Source organism: Coregonus clupeaformis, chromosome 27 (assembly GCF_020615455.1).
Source record: "Coregonus clupeaformis isolate EN_2021a chromosome 27, ASM2061545v1, whole genome shotgun sequence".
NCBI classification, from domain to species: Eukaryota; Metazoa; Chordata; class Actinopteri; order Salmoniformes; family Salmonidae; genus Coregonus; species Coregonus clupeaformis.
The window spans coordinates 13,160,245-13,178,190 of record NC_059218.1 but is presented as its reverse complement, the minus strand read 5'-3'; the positions used below and the strand labels follow the sequence as shown (position 1 = coordinate 13,178,190).

Here is a 17,946-nt window from a genome sequence, read left to right as displayed (position 1 = left end):
GGTAGCCTAGGACAACAAAAACTAAAAGCGTGTACTGTATGACAGAGTCATGAAAGAGAGGATGTCACTGGTGTTTCTCTACAAGTAGGGTGAGTCAACATGTTTTTTCTACTTACACACACACACACATGAATCAGTACCATGGACAGCCACACATTTAGCTTACGTTGATTGGACTAAATAGTTTTTGGTATCTTAGTTGTCACTTTATTAGACTAAGCATAGGTGATTGGATAATGTTCTCCTGTTTTCTTAGCGACTTGTGGTAACTCTCCGTGGTTCTAAATCAATAGTTGTTTAGTAGTCCAAAAATGTTGGAAACCTTAACTTGCTTGACCATGCTGTAGGTCATGTAACTGTTTGTTACATGCAATATGCTTTGTGGACTTCACCGGACAGTTGAAGCTACTGCTTCTTTCTCTCCTTTCGAGCTCACCTGTGTTCATCCAGTTTCACAAATGGCGCACAACCAGGTTAGAACCTTCACTCAATCACCATCACAACGTTCCAGGTTGAGTCCCTCCTCAGTCCAGATACTATAGGTGGGAAGAGAAGGATCTCGTCAGCAGTCCTACTCTGTTTATGTTCTCCCCAGAATATCAGGCTGGTCCCTGTGTTATCTCTCCAGCAGCAGCAACTACTGTACTCTCCTCCTCTACCATAGTAGTTGTTACTAACTGCCAACTGTCGCCAACTGTTGCTACTGCCAGAGGCGCTGCAGGATACAGCACTCAGAATAACACATCCTGGTAGGATAGATGAGATGAGGGAAGAAACATTAACAAGGAAGGGAGGGGGAGAGGGAAGGAGGCAGCTGTTTGCTGTGAAGCTGGAGCTACTTTCACCTAATTTCACCCCACACTCTCTGAGACATACCGGTACATGCATGCACACATGCACGCACACACACAAACACACCAGATGCATGCACTCATGCAAGCAAGCAATAGTTTATCCTTTCAAAATTATACATTTTTTATTAGGAAATACTGACATTTGTATTGGTCAAGTTGATACATTTTGTTTTTACAGATATAAATAGACTTTTGAGTTGTTTTATTTCAGAATGTGCCATAAGCTCACTCCACAGCTAGCTGATGGAGCCATCCAATCGCTACCTTTTGTGTGGTTCAATCGATTTACATGTTGTCAAGGAGAGGGGTCAGGTGTGTTTGCGAAGCAGAGGATCACTGGTTCGGGGCAGTCGGACAGTGGAGGAAGATAAGCTGTTAGCAGCACACTGACCCTCGTTAGTGGTACTGTGACCCGGATCGGCAGTTGGGCTCATCTCAACGGCCGGGGTAGCTTAGAAGGGGTGAGTGTAACGGAGTTAAAAGGATAGTTCACCTAAATTGCACAATTGCATTGGTTTCCTTACCCTGTAAGCAGTCTATGGACAAGGTATGACAGCAATCCATGGTTTGGTTTAGTTTCCCTGGCACTGTTTCAAAATGCTAACATTTTAGATGATTTGAACATGATGTGCAAAAAATGCTAATATCGGCCCCATGACTTGAATGGGATTTGCACCACAAATGCTAAAAGGTTAGCATGTGGAAATGGTGCCATAGAAACTAAACTAAAGCATGGATAGTGGTCATACCTTGTCCATAGACTGCTTACAGGATAAAGGAAACCAATTTAATTTTGTAATTTGGGTGAACTATCCCTTTAAATGTACCGTAAGCTCACTCCCCAGCTAGCTTGAAATGTCGCGGAAGGAGCCATCCAAATCGGTTTGCACATTGTCAAGTAGGGCGGTCACGTGTGTTGCGAAGCAGAGGATCACTGGTTCGAGCCCAATAGCGGCAGTCGGACAGTGTAGGATGCAAAGGTGTTAACAACACACTGACCCCCGTTACATATACTGCACATCAAGAAATTAAAGAAAACAAAATAAATCAAGAAATGTAGCTAATCAAGAATGTTCAGAAATCTGATGGATGGGTTCAAGGAGGGTTCAGTTCAATCACTTTGAATGGTGAGCGGAGTAGAGAAAACATTGACTTTTACAGACAATATAACTTCAGATTTCTATACTTAAAAAATAAATTTTGACTGTTATTTTACATGGACAAGTGAGAACTTCCAGAATGACTGTTGGTGTACTGTGTGGCAATGGAACAACTGGAATTAGAATTTCAGTTTACTTCCTGGATTTCCTGAATTAAAATTAAATTCACCCCAATGCTGATGGCTAGGCATGATTCCTAAATTTCACATCCATATTTTAACTACATCATTCTACTGCACCCTAGTGGTGTATGTTCCCAATCTAGACAAGAGAGATGACAGTGGTAAAGGAGATGTTGTGGAATATATGGTCACTGCTGACCAACTTCGGGGCAAATCCATATAAATTCAGTCAATCCAGACAAACTGACATTCCAATAAAAATAAATGTCTCTGCAGGTATGCCTTACTACTTGATATAAGCATGCATAATAAATACGATTTTTTTCCATCCATATGCTGGTAGTTAATGAGTTAGGGTAAGATTTCATACTTATGGTAAACAATCACAGAGATATAACAAAATTATATATTATATATATAACACAATTCTCTTCAATGCTTTTCTATGGGGAAAAATTGGAATTGGAATTTTGAATTTCAGTCTACTTCCTGATTCAACATAATTGAAAGGGAATCTACCCCAACCCTGGCTGGAGTAGAGTGACATGAGGAGCTGAGCGGCCAGTCTGCTCCACAGCCACAGGCGAGTAGGAGTCTGGCATCTAGAACACTGCACATTGACATACTTAAAACACAAAAGTGACCGCCAGCTGTAAGCATGTACGCTCCCTGTCCTAAGAAGTTTTTCTCCTACAGAGATCGCTTGAAAGGTTAGCGGACTGCCTTATTTGTTGCTCACAGAGATGGGGAGAGGTGGTAGCAGGCTGCTAGGTAGGTGCTGACTGACAGGACAGTGTTCATTAGGCACCAAATGGAAAGAAATTGACTAAAACAAGGAGGCCGTTTTCTGGATTTATGTCAATAAGAAATGCTCATTTTCAGTTGCAAAACATTTGATGTTTTCTGTTGCATGCCCTAATGAACACAACCCTGGTGGTTTAGTTAGTCAGCCCCATTTCTACTAATCAGAGCTCAACCATGTGCCTTAAAAGTCACTAAAGTGAAGTTATGCGACAATAATCTCCCAGAAATGTGGGCCGCTAAACCGGTAGATGGTAGCAGTGGGGTTTTCTCGTGAAAGCATAATGTTCCACATAGGAATGAAAAGGACTAAGTAAGTAAAATGTTAGCACTCTCTTCGCCAGGCTGTAATACCTTTTTCACACTTCTGAGCTGAGCCGAACTGAGCAGAACCAAGCTGCACTAGTCATGCATCCAACACGTTTTTGGAGTCACAAGCTTGATGTAGTCATTGTGTGCTATGAATATGGGACCAAATACTTAACCTTTTACTACTTTAATACACATAAGTGAATTTGTCCCAATACTTTTGGTCTCCTAAAATGTGGGGACTATGTACAAAAAGTGCTGTAATTTCTAAACGGTTCACCTGATATGGAGGAAAATACCCTCAAATTAAAGCTGAGAGTCTGCACTTAAACCTCAGTCATTGTATCATTTCAAATCCAATGTGCTGAGCCAAAACAACCAAAACTATGTCACTGTTCCAATACTTTTGGAGCTCACTGAATCTCCATGGGCACAATGCTCAGATAGTTAGCTATGTCTATTCTACACAACACATTTCTAACTCTCTGTTAGACATTTGATTTCACAAAATGCACGAACATGACCGTTATAATGAACTAGATGGATGCATCATGGTGTTCTTTATTCTTGTGAAATTGAACAGCGGATCTTTCCAAAGCGTTCTCTTTCTATGACTCTGCAGACTAGCAGTTCAGGAGGTTATCTGATCGCAGCATTGAAATATAAAGCAGCCAATAGCAACTGACCCCGATTGTTTCACCTCATTGTCTTACATTAGATAGCGCAACTCCATCTGCATCGAAGGACTAGTGTTGAGTTGGAGTGGTGCCACCCGTCGGAAGACAATAGGATCGTCCTGTGTGGGGTGCAGTCCTCGTATGCTCATGAGTCATGACACATCTCCATGTCTTGTAGTGAAACACATTTCCAAGGTGCAGACAGGAGCGGAAAGCACGATGTAGGACTAGTGCATAAAGTGGCTGAGGAGAGATAAAACAGTAACACAGTTTAATTGAACAGTAACATAGTTTAATTGAACAGTAACATAGTTTAATTGAAAAAGAGTCCAGCAGTAACCCGATTACTAATCCTGTACACACCCTGCCTCACGAAAAGACAGTCACCCATCACTTTGGAGTGGACTGTGTACAAACAAGAAGTTATTTAGGAATATATCCCTTCAACATATCCATTCATTTCAAATTCGTATATTTGGGGGAATGTGAGGTAAAATCACTGCAGCAGACTTGACATTGTTGATAGTTCAACGTAAGTGGGGATGGTGTATCAAAGCAATCTGCATACGTGCACGCATGTGCACATACGTGCACAACCACACACGGATGCACCCATGCACACAGACACAAACATACATACATACATACATACATACATACATACATACTCGCTCACGCACGCACACACGCATACACAAACTGTCCATTCGCAATGAAGCTGACAAATTAAACACAGTAAACATCAAACAAGCTTCTAAGGCTGCTCATGCACACACACACACACTGAAATACACTCCCTTAGCGTACAGAGAAACAAAGAATCAACTGGACACAAGGTACAAACAAAAAAACATTTGGCAAAAAGCAGTTTTAAAGATGTGCATCTCATTTCAATTTTGTCAACTTCAGAATATGCCAACAACAACAACAACTAAAACACACAGATAAGCAAGTGGTGATCATCCCTACAACCGGAGTCACAGCCAGCCCAGTCTATAGGTCGCAGAGGGACCTCTGCCCATCTTGTGGTTGGATGCTCCTGGGTGAAGTACAGATCTAGGATCAGCTTCCCCTCCCCCAATCCTAACCTTAACCATTAGTGGAGAGAATACAAAACTGAACCAAGATCGGCGTCTAGGGGCAACGTCACCCTGCTCCTGGTTGGATCAACACTGTTAAGTGGCTTTTCTATGTACCCTTTCCTAGGTACTCAAATTGCTCGCCACCAATCTTTAAGAAATGGGATAGCTAAAAGCAATATGGTGGCAAGGGTTATCAGTAGGCTTCATAGTGCTTTCATCTGTCCAGCAGTAGAACATGGTAAATAGGAGGGGAGGCCATTTTAAAGTATTAAGATCCCCCGCCACTGCTGGGGGAGTCATTGTGATGTCACTGTGAAGCAACAGAAAAAGAAAAGTGAGTCTATCTGGCTCCATCCCAGATTACACCCTATTTAAAAATGATACCCTATGACAACCCATATAGGGCACTACTATTTACCAGAGCCACACATATAGTGCATAGGGTGCCGGGACGATACTGGCAAAAATGAAAACACGAAGCAATCTGTATGTAAAATATTGTGTGCTATAGCTTGGAAAATAAATACATTTCACTCTGGATAACATAATGTTTGTTTCCAACATCAGGGCTGTTTTCCTAAATAAGTTAAATCTGCTTTGTGTTTTGTTTCCTTGCCACGATACTAACGAGTATCGCGATACTGGTATCATCCCGGCCCTAATTGTACATTTGTGTATACTATATAGGGAATATGAATGTCATTTGAGATGAAGCATTGACGTTTAGGCATTTCCTATGAGGTCACAGAGGCAGCTGAACCTCCATCATGGGATGTCAGAGTGAAGTTTCTGCACTTCCTGCGAGGTTCCTGCGAGCTGAGCACTTACAGTGGTTTCAGTGACATCCCTCAGTCAAAAGACGGCTCCGGTTTCAATTGTAAACAGGACACACAGCGAGGACAGTGATGACACGGAAGCATAGAGAAAGGGTTGTGGACAGACATCCCCTAGTGGCTCCTCCTCCCCAGCCCCCTACCATGTCCAGCAAACAGTAAATAAAACGTGTCTTTGTGCCCCACCGGTGTGTGAGACTGCAGCGTGGAAAAATAGGAAAAATACCATCCCCTAACACTGGAATTACACATACATCAGCAGACGACAACTTTTCTCTCTAACCTGGAGTCTGTCCTGCTCTATTCACAAACCACTAGTAGTCCATCATTATGTACAAAGAAAAAAACAAAAACAAAAAACGTCCGATGGTCAGTTAGAGGTCCAATGCAGAGATCAGCTCTTCTCTTCCTCCTCCTCCTCCTCCTCTTGGTTCTCCATGCAGCCTCCACAGACAGCGCCTCCCTGTGGTTCTGCCTAGGCTCTACCACACCGTGCAGCGGTGACCAGGGTTCATCGGGGAGCCAGTGGGGCACTGGAAGTGCTCTGCAAAGGCTGGCGAGTTGGAGAGGGTGCCGATGACACGGTACTTTGAGGGGCTGTGGGGGTCTGTCATGAATCCCTTGTGGGCACTCTCCGGGGTTCGCACGGAACACCACACCTGAGAGAAGAGAGGGTCCCCCGATAAGCCAGACAATAGCTAGTGTTCTTCTCTCTGTATAATTCATTCATTTGTACTCAGTTTGGTTGCTACTTCTCCTCTCAAACAGTAGTTGTAATAGTCCACTCTTACTACCAACCCCAAAAAAACATTCACCCCTCCTTATTTCATGATGTAGGGCCAGGAATTCATCCTGAGACTAGGAAAAACTTTTACAACCTATGACATGGTCAGGCAAACTCCTCGTCAGTACACTATATATACAAAAGTATGTGGACACTGTTTCAAATTGTGGACACTGTTCCCGTTACTGACAGGTGTGTACAATTGAGCACACAGCCATGCAATCTCCACAGACAAACATTGGCAGTATAATGGCCTTACTGAAGAGCTCAGTGACTTTCAATGTGGCACCATCATAGGATGCCACCTTTCCAACAAGTCAGTTCATCAAATTTCTGCCCTGCTAGAGCTGCCCAGGTCAACTGTAAGTGCTGTTATTGTGAAGTGGAAACGTCTAGCAACAACGGCTCAGCCGCAAAGTGGTAGGCCACACAAGCTCACAGAATGGGACCGCCGAGTGCTGAAGAGCGTAAAAATCATCTGTCTTCACTACAGATTTCCTGGAAGCAACGTCAGCACAATAACTGTTCGTCGGGAGCTTCATGAAATGGGTTTCCATGGCCGAGCAGCTACACACAAGCCTAAGATCACCATGCGCAATGCCAAGCGTCGGCTGGAGTGCTGTAAAGCTCTCTGCCATTGGACCCTGGAGCAGTGGAAACACGTTCTCTGGAGTGATTAATCACACTTCAACATCTGGCAGTCCGTCGGACGAATCTGGGTTTGGCGGATGCCAGGAGAACTCTACATGCCCGAATGCATAGTGCCAACTGTAAAGTTTGGTGAGGATGAATAATGGTCTGGGGCAGTTTTTCATTGTTCATGCTAGGCCCCTTAGTTCCAGTGAAGGAAAATCTTAATGCTACAGCATACAATGACATTCTAGACGATTCTGTGCTTCCAACTTTGTGGGAACAGTTTGGGGAAGGCCCTATCCTGTTTCAGCATGACAATGCCCCCGTGCACAAAGTGAGGTCCATACAGAAATGGTGTGTCGAGATCAGTGTGGAAGAACTTGACTGGCCCGCACAGAGCCCTGACCTCAACCCCTTCGAACACCTTTGCGATGAATTGGAATGCCTACTGCGAGCCAAAGCTAATCGCCCAACATCAGTGCGACCTCACTAATGCTCTTGTGGCTGAATGGAAGCAAGTCCCCGCAGCAATGTTCCAACATCTAGTGGAAAGCCTTCCCAGAAGAGTGGAGGCTGTTATACAAGCGAAGGGGGGACCAACTCCATATTAATGCCCATGATTTTGGAATGAGATGTTCGACGAGCAGGTGTCCACATACTTTTGGTCATGTAGTGTATTTGACGTGAACTCTATCAGGATGTGTGTAATGCATTCTGTCGACACTCCCATCACCCACTTGGGCGAATCCCACAAAGAACAGTTGGTCATTGGTCAGGTTGACCGCCGGCAGCCTCTTCTCCTCACCATTCTCCTGCACCCATGCCTGGTACGCCTGAACACAACAGAAAACCCCATTACTATAGAAACATTAACTACCACTCTGCTGGCCCTGAGGTGAAGTATAGTAATACTATAGTAATAGTATAGTATAATAAGAGTCCTGTGTAGTAACATCTTAGTAACATGTTACATAGCAGTAACTATGTAATTGCTTTAGAATTACATAGCAATGGACTTGGGCAATAACGCTCAAACCCATTACTGTTACAATATGACCGAACTTTACTACAGTGATTACGGAGTTACTACACAGACATGTACGTGAGCAACTAAATGTAATGCGTTAACAAGGAGGGAGACCCACTCACATTATAGGCTGCCTTTAGGCCTCCGTTGTCAGCAATGTTCTCTTCCAGCGTCTGCTTGCCATTTATGTGCTCCCCATTGATGGTATACCCATTGTACTGCTCCACCATGCATTCCGTGTGATTCTTAAATGCGTTCACAGAGGAATTTTGCCACCATGGCCGAAGGTTCCCATCTTTGTCGTATTCCCTGCCTGATAAAGGAATATAAATATATATATATATATCATGTACAGTATATGTATACATGCCGATGTGTGTTGGTCTGTGGGTGTTTTGTGAGGATGTGTTCATGAGTTACGTGGAGTGTAAGTTAAAGGTGGACACTAACCCTGGGCACCAAAGGCATGCGTGAGTTCGTGTCCCATCACCACTCCGATCCCCCCGAAGTTCAGGGCTCTGCAGAGAATTCACATGGGGTCAGAAATGCGAGCACACGCGCACACACTCATATGCACACACTCACTTGGGGTGATCCTTTGCGTAAAAGGGTGCCTGAAGGATTCCAGCTGGGAAGACAATGCCATTATTGGTGGGCATGTAGTAGGCGTTGACTGTGGGAGGGGTCATACTCCATCTATGGGGAGGTGGCGGAAACGTGTGTAAGAGAGCAAACCAGTTGAGGCTCGTGAGAGTATCAAGAGATGGGTATCAAGGTGATGAGCTTGATGCTCCTTTCCAATAAATATCAAAGGTTTTATTCTTGTGACATGATAATCTATGCTTGGCTGCTGTTTGACAAATACAAATAAATCTCCCTCTTTTGTCCATAATAATAATAATAACAATGATCTCATCATGTAGGCTATACGTGCTGCACGTGCCAATCCCAGAGTGTGCACACTCGCTATATAACGCACAAATGTTTGTTAGAAAACCAATCAGTAGTGTTACAAATGCGATGGAAACCCATTTAACTTGTCTTTTTTTATTCTGTATATGGGAATTTAACCGCAAAAGTAATTTTCTGTGCACTACGTCATCTCGCACAGACTTTTATCTGCAACAAATCAATCTGCAACAAACCATCTCTGGTGGGAAAATGCGCATATTGTTCTTATGCAGATTTTAGAATATTCACATTAAAATCTGTTGCTAATTGGATGTAAACCTAGCTACTGACATACAATTCAGTATTGAAAAAGGCGCAAGTTTAAGTCTGACCACTATAATGACACACCAAATGCGTTTGATGGATCCTGTGTGTCTTCTTCTAATGAATCTTAAGGGAAAGTCATCCAAAAGTAACAAAGTAATCAAAGTTACGATACTGATTACAATTGGACAGGTAACTAGTAACTAACTTATTACATTTAGAAAGTAACCTACCCAACCCTGGTTAAGATGAAGAAGCAAGTTAATATACAGTTCAAATATGCACTGAGGTATAGTAATGATGTGTGTAGCTGATGAAGACTCACTGGTCCCTGTTGGGTGGCTTGCGGAGATGATCGGCCATCACCCTGGCGGAGAAGTTGTAGAAGTTGAGTGTGTTCTGGAAAAAGTTGTCTTCTGAGACATCATACTGTGGACAGAGACGGATAGACAAACAGAAAGACAGACAGAGAAAGAATGACTCACTGATCTACAGTGCCCTTGTCATTTGAAATGACAAGGGTTCAATCATGACAACTGAACAAAAGGCACCCACTCACCCCGTCATAAACATCATCCAGTTCTTTAGGGTCCAGGATGAAGTCAGGGAATCCAATCATGTTGTAGATGGTGTCCGCCTAAAGATCAGGGGGACAAAGTGGATAAGAGGGCAAGATGGAGGAATGGGGCCGGAAAACCTCCTAGTTCCATTATTTGGAGATCTAGACAAAGAGGGCTCTCTCAATCTATTCAAACCACTGTATTGTAACCTGGAACCCAATAATACTCCCTCCCTCCCTCCCTCCCTCCCTGTCCTCTTACACACTCGCAGGAACGCAGACACACACACACACACGATACCGTAAGTCGCTTTGGATAAAAGCGTCTGCTAAATGGCATATTATATTATTATTATACCCTCTGGCACCCATATATAGCCTATCCAGTAGGTGACATCTATGACCTTGTCTTTGGCTGCCTTCCGCGTCTGTTTGTCCATCCACTTGATGTTATCCAGAGCGTCTTTGAACGCAGTACGGATCTCATTGATCATCCCCTCTGCCTGATAGTGGGGTGAGAGACATAAATGAAATGTAAGAAGGAAGAAAGATGGAATAGATACTTCTTCTACAATTACACTCTGACATGTAACGAAATACCCACGGCAATCCGAACCAGCCCATCCATCAAATTCAAAAACATAAGGAAAGGATGACAGAAACTTGTAACCACTAAAATATGAACAATTATGTGTGACAGTCTAACCCCCTTGCCAGTCCTCCCACTGTGCATCTCTGCTTCCATGTCTCCCTCTTCTATTTGCCCCTCTTTTCTCTACCCAATAACAATCTCTCCATTTAATATTCCAGTTTTTCTCTCCTTTATCCCTCTGTTTCTCCCGCCCCTCTACAGGACAGGGAACTATAACTAAATTAGTATTTCATTAATTGTAAACATTTGTAAGAAATTAGCATAAGCGATCAGCATTATTAGTGTTACAATTCATAAGCATTTATAACATTGTACAAAGCATCTATAGGCATTCATAAACATTGATAATAATTTAAAATAGCTTACTCGTGAAAATTATAATAAAGTGTTAGCAAATAGGGTTATTTTATGATGGCTTTGTTTACAGTGAGACCACATGACCTTTTATTACACATGGTAACCACTAGGGAGCAGTCATGCATCGTTCACGTGGTAATAAACCCCACCACAGGCTTGAATAGACATCAATGCAGTTGTGTGCCTATCAAACTCACAATCTTTTTGCTGTGTTTATCAAACGTCGCTTTAACAAAGAGCGCTCCCAGGGCGAAGCCGAGCGTGTCATCTGTGTTATCAATGCAGGTCTGCCATCGAGGTGTGCGGGACTGAAAACACACACAGAGACAGACAGACAAGTCTCTCACCAGCTGTTTACTCTTATCGTTTTGTTTGTGAAAAGTTTGTGTACTGCAAGTGTGTTGAGGTAGCACACATTGCTTGCTAAGAGCCCAAACAGTCTCACATACAAATTGCAAGGCCTGGTTTCCCGGACACAGATTAAGCCTTGTCTAGTACTAAAAAGCATGCTCAACAGAAATCTCAATTGAAATGGCTCTTTAGTCCAGGACTAGGCTTAATCTGTGTCCGGGAAACCGGCCCTAACCAGGTATGTCACAAAGCAGGATTAATCAATGACATAAGTAAGAATATGCCAGCGTCCCAAATGACACGCTATTCCCTAGTGCACTACTTTTATCCAGAGCTCTAATGGCCCTAGTCAAAGGTAGTGCACTTCATAGGGATTAGGGTGCCATTTAGGATTGAACCTAAAACACACCTTCTTGGTTCCATACAGGCTCTCTAGCAGCTTGTCCTGGGCGTTCTCAAAGCGCTGGTCCAGACTGGACACACCCTTCTGCACCAGGTTCCAGATCATGTAGTTGTTGAGCAGGCTGAGAGACAGGAGAGACAGGAGAGATAGAAGGGGAGAGGCGAGGAGGAAGAGGAAACAGGAGGACAAGTGGGTGACAAGAATAAGCAAACAAACAACGACAGCCAACGTCCTGTTGGTTAGGGCAATCCAATGACTGTTTTCCCGCTGGGCAAAACTGGTTGCAAGGAGGTCATTATGACATTTGTCATGACATTATGGTCAGGTCAAGTATTCACACCCCTTGACCTTCTAAAAAATGTTGTTACAAAATGGGATTAAAATTGCTTTGTCATTTTTGGTCAACAATCTACACAAAATACTCTGTCGAAGTGGAAGAAAAATTATTTGTGTAGAGTACAGTGCATTCAGAAAGTATTCAGACCCCTTGACTTTTTCCACTTTGTTACGTTACAGCCTTATTCTAAAATTGATTAAATTGTCCCCCCCCTCCCCCCCTCCCCTCCCTCCCTCATCAATCTACACACAATACCCCATAATGACAAAAACATCCCCACAGCATGATGCTGCCACCACCATGCTTCAGCGTAAAGATGGTGCCAGGTTTCCTCCAGACTTGACTCTTGGCATTCAGGCCAAAGAGTTCAATCTTGGTTTCATCAGACCAGAGAATCTTGTTTCTCATGGTTTGAGTCCTTTAGGTGCCTTTTGGGAAACTCCAAGAGGGCTGTCATGTGCCTTTTACTGAGGAGTGGCTTCCACCTGGCCACTCTACCATAAAGGCCTGATTGGTGGAGCGCTGCAGAGATTGTTGTCCTTCTGGAAGGTTCTCCCATTTCCACAGAGGAACTCTGGAGCTCTGTCAGAGTGACCATCTGGTTATTGGTCACCTCCCTGACCAAGGCCCTTCTCCCCCGATTGCTCAGTTTGGCTGGGCGGCCAGCTCTAGGAAGAGTCTTGGTGGTTCCAAACTTCTTCCATTTAAGAATGATGGAGGACACTGTGTTCTTGGGGACCTTCAATGCTGCATTTTTTGGTACCCTTCCCCAGATCTGTGCTTCGACACAATTCTGTCTCTGAGCTCTACGGACAATTCCTTCGATCTCATGACTTCGTTTTTGCTTTGACATGCACTGTCAACAGGGTCTGAATACTTATGTAAATAAGGTATTTTTGTTTTTAATACATTAGGAAAAATGTCTAAAAACCTGTTTTTGCTTTGTCTTTATGGGGTATTGTGTGTAGATGTATAAGAATTTTAGAATAAGGCTATAACATAACAAAATATGGAAAAAGGGAAGGGGTCTGAATACTTTCCGAATGCACTGTACAGTTGAGCAGAGGCATTTTTTTTTATTTTCACACATAGGGATTTTTTTTCTGGCATGGTCAGGAAAATATGTGCCTTTTATAAACACAATTCAAGCAATTCTACCTCATTAACATGATAGAAGACATTATAATCTTTTTTAATACCACACAAATGACTGGCTACTCTGACAGTGACAAACAGAGCAATAAAAACGACCTGGTCTTGCATGCAAACAATAGCACAGGCCAATGGAGACACAGATTGCACAATATGAGGAACACACACACACACACACTAAATGGCTCGTCGAACATCTCATTCCAAGATTATGGGCATTAATATGCTGTTGGTCCTCCCTTTGCTGCTATAACAGCCTGCACTCTTCTGGGAAGGATTTCCACTAGATGCTGGAACATTGCAGCGGGGACTTGCTTACATTCAGCCACAAAAGCATTAGTGAGGTCGGGCACTGTTGTTGGATGATTAGGCCTGGCTCGCAGTCAGCGTTCCAATTCATCCAAAAGATGTTCGATAGGGTTGAGGTCAGGGCTCTGTGCAGGCCAGTCAAGTTCTTCCACACAGATCTCGACAAACCCTTTCTGTATTTCCATTTGACGAACTGACTTGTTGGAAAGGTGGCATCCTATGACAGTGCCGCGTTGAAAGTCGGGTGTGGCTGAAATAGCCGAATCCACATACTTTTGAAAGATGTTATTTATGTCTGTTCAGACAAGAGTAATATAATTTTTTTTTAAATAATGATATGTTTTTGATGAAATTATTTTTACTTATCAGGGGGTGCTGCAGCACCTCCAGCATCCCTACTTCCTGCAGCTATGGAGGAGCCTGGAGTACTTCATGACCACGTGACCCGTTACGGCGCCTTTGGCTGTAGGGGGATAAGAAAGACCAGGTGGGGTTCCGTCCAGGTCCTTACCTGCGATCGGTCTTGTTGATCAGGTCAGACACCTGCTGCGGGAACTCCTTGGCATAGAGCACCACGGGCTCCGTGTCGTTCAGGTCCAGAGGGGACAGGACCGATGACAGGTAGTCCAGCCAGTCCACCGCCGGAGCCAGCAGCTGAGGGCGAGAGAGGTTAAAGGTCAGAGGTCACCCTTGTGAAAAGGACAGTTTTCAGACATTTTCAGAATCCATGTCAAAAGGAGTCTGTGTCCCACATATCTTCATGATTTCACACACAAAATTGTGTCTATCGACCCAATTAATGAGGCATATTGTTGGATCCGCACAACACATTGCATTAGACACATAGAATTAGGAATTAGAATACGAGAATGGACATTAACCTTATGGTATAAAGGTCAGCCATTTTGGTAAGGCAGTTGGTCAACCATGGTTTGCCAGTGCTGTGATAGGATATTGTTTAAAACAATGAATTTGAAGATTATCTGCACTGTATGTTTGTTAGCTAGCAAGCCAGCCAGTTTTAGATACATTATTCCATTAATTTATCTAATTAACTACCAATATGCCAATATTCCAGTCAAACAATGCAGTCAATCTATACATTTATGGCCTGTTTACATTTATTTTAGAGGCTATTTATACCGAAAATTGTATACATGCATAAACTATACGACAATATTTTAGGTTGACATTAATTCTATTAAACATTTATATATCACATGCCTAACTTTAATTTTCCTGCATAAGTAAAAGCAGGAAATGCATCAGCTACACTAAAAAGTAAAAGGTTACTGGAGGATCCTTTAGGGGTTCTTCAAATTGAAACTGTGGGGGGACCCCTATAAGTTATTTGAAGAACCCTTTAAAAGGGTTCTTCAAAGAAACCCTTTTAATGTATTCTCAAAGAACCTTTTGAAGAACATTTTGGGGTTAATTTTTGAACTACCCCCCCCCCTTCCCTATTATTATTAGTAATATGCTTAACAATAACACAATATTTTAGTTCTCAGTGTTTATTATGATTTTAGTGGCAAAGCAGAATAAAAAAATCCAAATATGAGGTAAACTCCCAGCAGAGCCCCAAGTCCAATGTGTATTTCCTCTGGCGTGTTGATGTTAATGTATTGATGTTCTCCATATCCATAATGATTTTGCAGTGCATGGTGATCGAACAGGTTTCCTGTTATATTCATCAGAGGTCTAGGGAGGGTGAAGTCTGTGAATCCAAAAAATAGTAATTATACAGATAATTTACAAAACATGCATACGACAGTATTCAAACCTTGGTTTTTGTGGTGAATGTTAATGGAAAAAAAGTTTGATAATGGTTTTCATACAGATACCTTGTCCATAATGTAGAGGCCTACACATTAACATGCCAGAGGATATATCCATTGGACTTGGGGCTCTGCTGGGAGTTGACCTCATTTTGGATTTTTTTATTCTGCTTTGCCACTAAAATCATAATAAACACTGAGAACTAAAATAGTGTTATTGTTGTTATGCATATTATTATAAAAATTAATAATAATAATAATAATAATAATAATAATAATAATAATAATAATAATAATAATAATAATAGGGGAGGGGGGTAGTTCAAAAATGTACTCCAAAAGGTTATTTGAGGATCCATTAAAAGGGGTTCTTTGAAGAACCCCTTTTAAATGGTTCTTCAAATAACTTATATGGGTTCCCCCACAGTTTTTGGTATTTGGTATTTTATTAGGATCCCCATTAGCTGTTGCAAAAGCAGCGGCTACTCTTCCTGGGGTCCACACAAAACACGAAACTTGACATAATACAGAACATTAGTAGACAAGCACAGCTCAAGGACAGAACTTTCAATTTGAAGAACCCCTAAAGGATACTCCAGGAACCTTTTGTTTTCAGAGTGTAGATTTAAATAATCAGTTTGCCCCATTGAATACTACGCTCTGTACGAATAAGAAGGTAATGAAATCAATCGATACTCAAATGGTCTCTTAAATGTTTTTATTATTATTATCTGAAATGTTTAAGTGTTTTTCCTGGTGGTTAAGGCGGGGGACAGGAAAGCAACAATTTAAGAATTACCCTAATAATAATAATAAATATTTCTACAAATAATAAAAAATAAAAAGGTTCCAAACCTGTTCTATTCATTCTAGTTATATGTGTTGCTGCTGCATTGCAGAGGGCAGTGCCAAGACAACTGAAGACTTGTTTGCTATAACAACTTGCTTGTTTCAGAAAGGAGCAACAAAGTTTCATCACGTAGTTAACGGTCCATGTTATGGCAGAAACGGACTCAACTGCATGGACGCCCGGCCGTTCCGTCTTCAGTCAGTATATTTTTAAAAAATAATGGTTATGATGGTTATTTTATTTTAATGACGGTCTTCATCCATAACCATTGGTTACACGGGTAAGGAAACATATTTGATTTTGTAATTTGGGTGAACTATCCCTTTAACATTGAGTCGGGGGAATCTTCAAACTTTTTTCACCTAATAGCAGGAACAGCACCATCTAGTGGTCAGAATCTGGTAATAGCAGGATGGGACATAAACCTAACAACTTCAATTACAAATTCCCATGTGGAAAAAATAATCACCAAATTCACTGGGAATGCATTACATAGGATGAAGAAACAATACTCCGAGCCGCAGCTCCATACTACTTGTCAGACACAGAACTGATACTACTGTATATACTCGTTGTTGGGATGGGATTGGTGTGGGGTATGAGAGGTCCGTGGGTGGTTTTTGGCCATTCCTTTGGATTCCTCATGTTTGGTCCAAATCGGATGTTAGGTACTATATTTATTGAATATTATATGAATCCTATATATTAAAATGGATGCAATCAGTTAGCTTAATTTCTCAGAGATCAAATGATACTGAACACAAATATAAATGCAACATGTAAAGTGTTGGTCCCATGTTCCATGAGCTGAAATAAAAGATCCCAGAAATTTCCCATATGAACAAAAAGCTTAATTTCTCTCAAATTTGGCGACAAATACATCCCTGTTAATGAGCATTTCTCCTTTGCCAAGATAATCCATCCACCTGACAGGTGTGGCATATCAAGAAGCTGATTAAAACAGCATGATCATTACACAGATGCACCTTGTGCTGGGGGAGAATAAAAGGCCACTCTAAAATGTGCAGTTTTGTCACACAACACAATGCCACAGATGTCTCAAGTTGAGGCAGCGTGCAATTGGCATGCTGACAGCAAGAATGTCCACCAGAGCTGTTGCCAGAGAATTTAATGTTCATTTCTCTACCATAAGCCGCCTCTAACGTCATTTTAGAGAATTTGCTAGTATGTCCAAATGGCCTCACAACCGCAAACCATGTGTAACCACGTAAGTCCAGGACCTCCACATCCGGCTTCTTCACCTGCGGGATCGTCTGAGACCAACCACCCGGACAGCTGATGAAACTGTGGGTTTGCACAACCAAATAATTTCTGCACAAACTGTCTCAGGGAAGCTCATCTGCGTGCTCGTCGTCTTGACCTGATTGTAGTTTGGCGTTGTAACCGACTTCAGTGGGCGAATGCTCACCTTCAATGGCCACTGGCACACTGGAGAAGTGTGCTCTTCACGGATGAATCCCAGTTTTAACTGTACCGGGCAGATGGCAGTCGTGGTTTGCGGATGTCAACGTTGTGAGCAGAGTGCCCCATGGTGGGGGTGGGGTTATGGTATGGGTAGGCATAAGCTACGGACAACGAATACAATTGCATTTTATCGATGACAATTTGAATGCACAGATACCGTGACGAGATCCTGAGGCCCATTGTCATGCCATTCATCACCTCATGTTTCAGCATGAT

The 17,946-nt window shown here is 42.4% G+C and overlaps 1 protein-coding gene across 1 annotated transcript in view; it reads right to left on the bottom strand.

The window, feature by feature from the left end:
- Window positions 1-5,614: 5,614 nt before the first annotated feature.
- The window catches only part of LOC121541110 (endothelin-converting enzyme 2), a 60,056-nt gene continuing 47,724 nt past the window's right edge, over window positions 5,615-17,946 (bottom strand). Inside the window, exons 9-18 of the mRNA XM_041850090.2 lie at window positions 14,129-14,271; window positions 11,826-11,940; window positions 11,263-11,373; window positions 10,461-10,559; window positions 10,057-10,134; window positions 9,823-9,926; window positions 8,733-8,800; window positions 8,405-8,595; window positions 7,993-8,088; window positions 5,615-6,497 (exon numbers count right to left, since the gene is read on the bottom strand). Of these exons, the coding sequence (XP_041706024.2) occupies window positions 6,321-6,497; window positions 7,993-8,088; window positions 8,405-8,595; window positions 8,733-8,800; window positions 9,823-9,926; window positions 10,057-10,134; window positions 10,461-10,559; window positions 11,263-11,373; window positions 11,826-11,940; window positions 14,129-14,271 (1,182 nt within the window). The 3' untranslated portion in view covers window positions 5,615-6,320. The remainder of the gene's footprint in view (window positions 6,498-7,992; window positions 8,089-8,404; window positions 8,596-8,732; window positions 8,801-9,822; window positions 9,927-10,056; window positions 10,135-10,460; window positions 10,560-11,262; window positions 11,374-11,825; window positions 11,941-14,128; window positions 14,272-17,946) is intronic.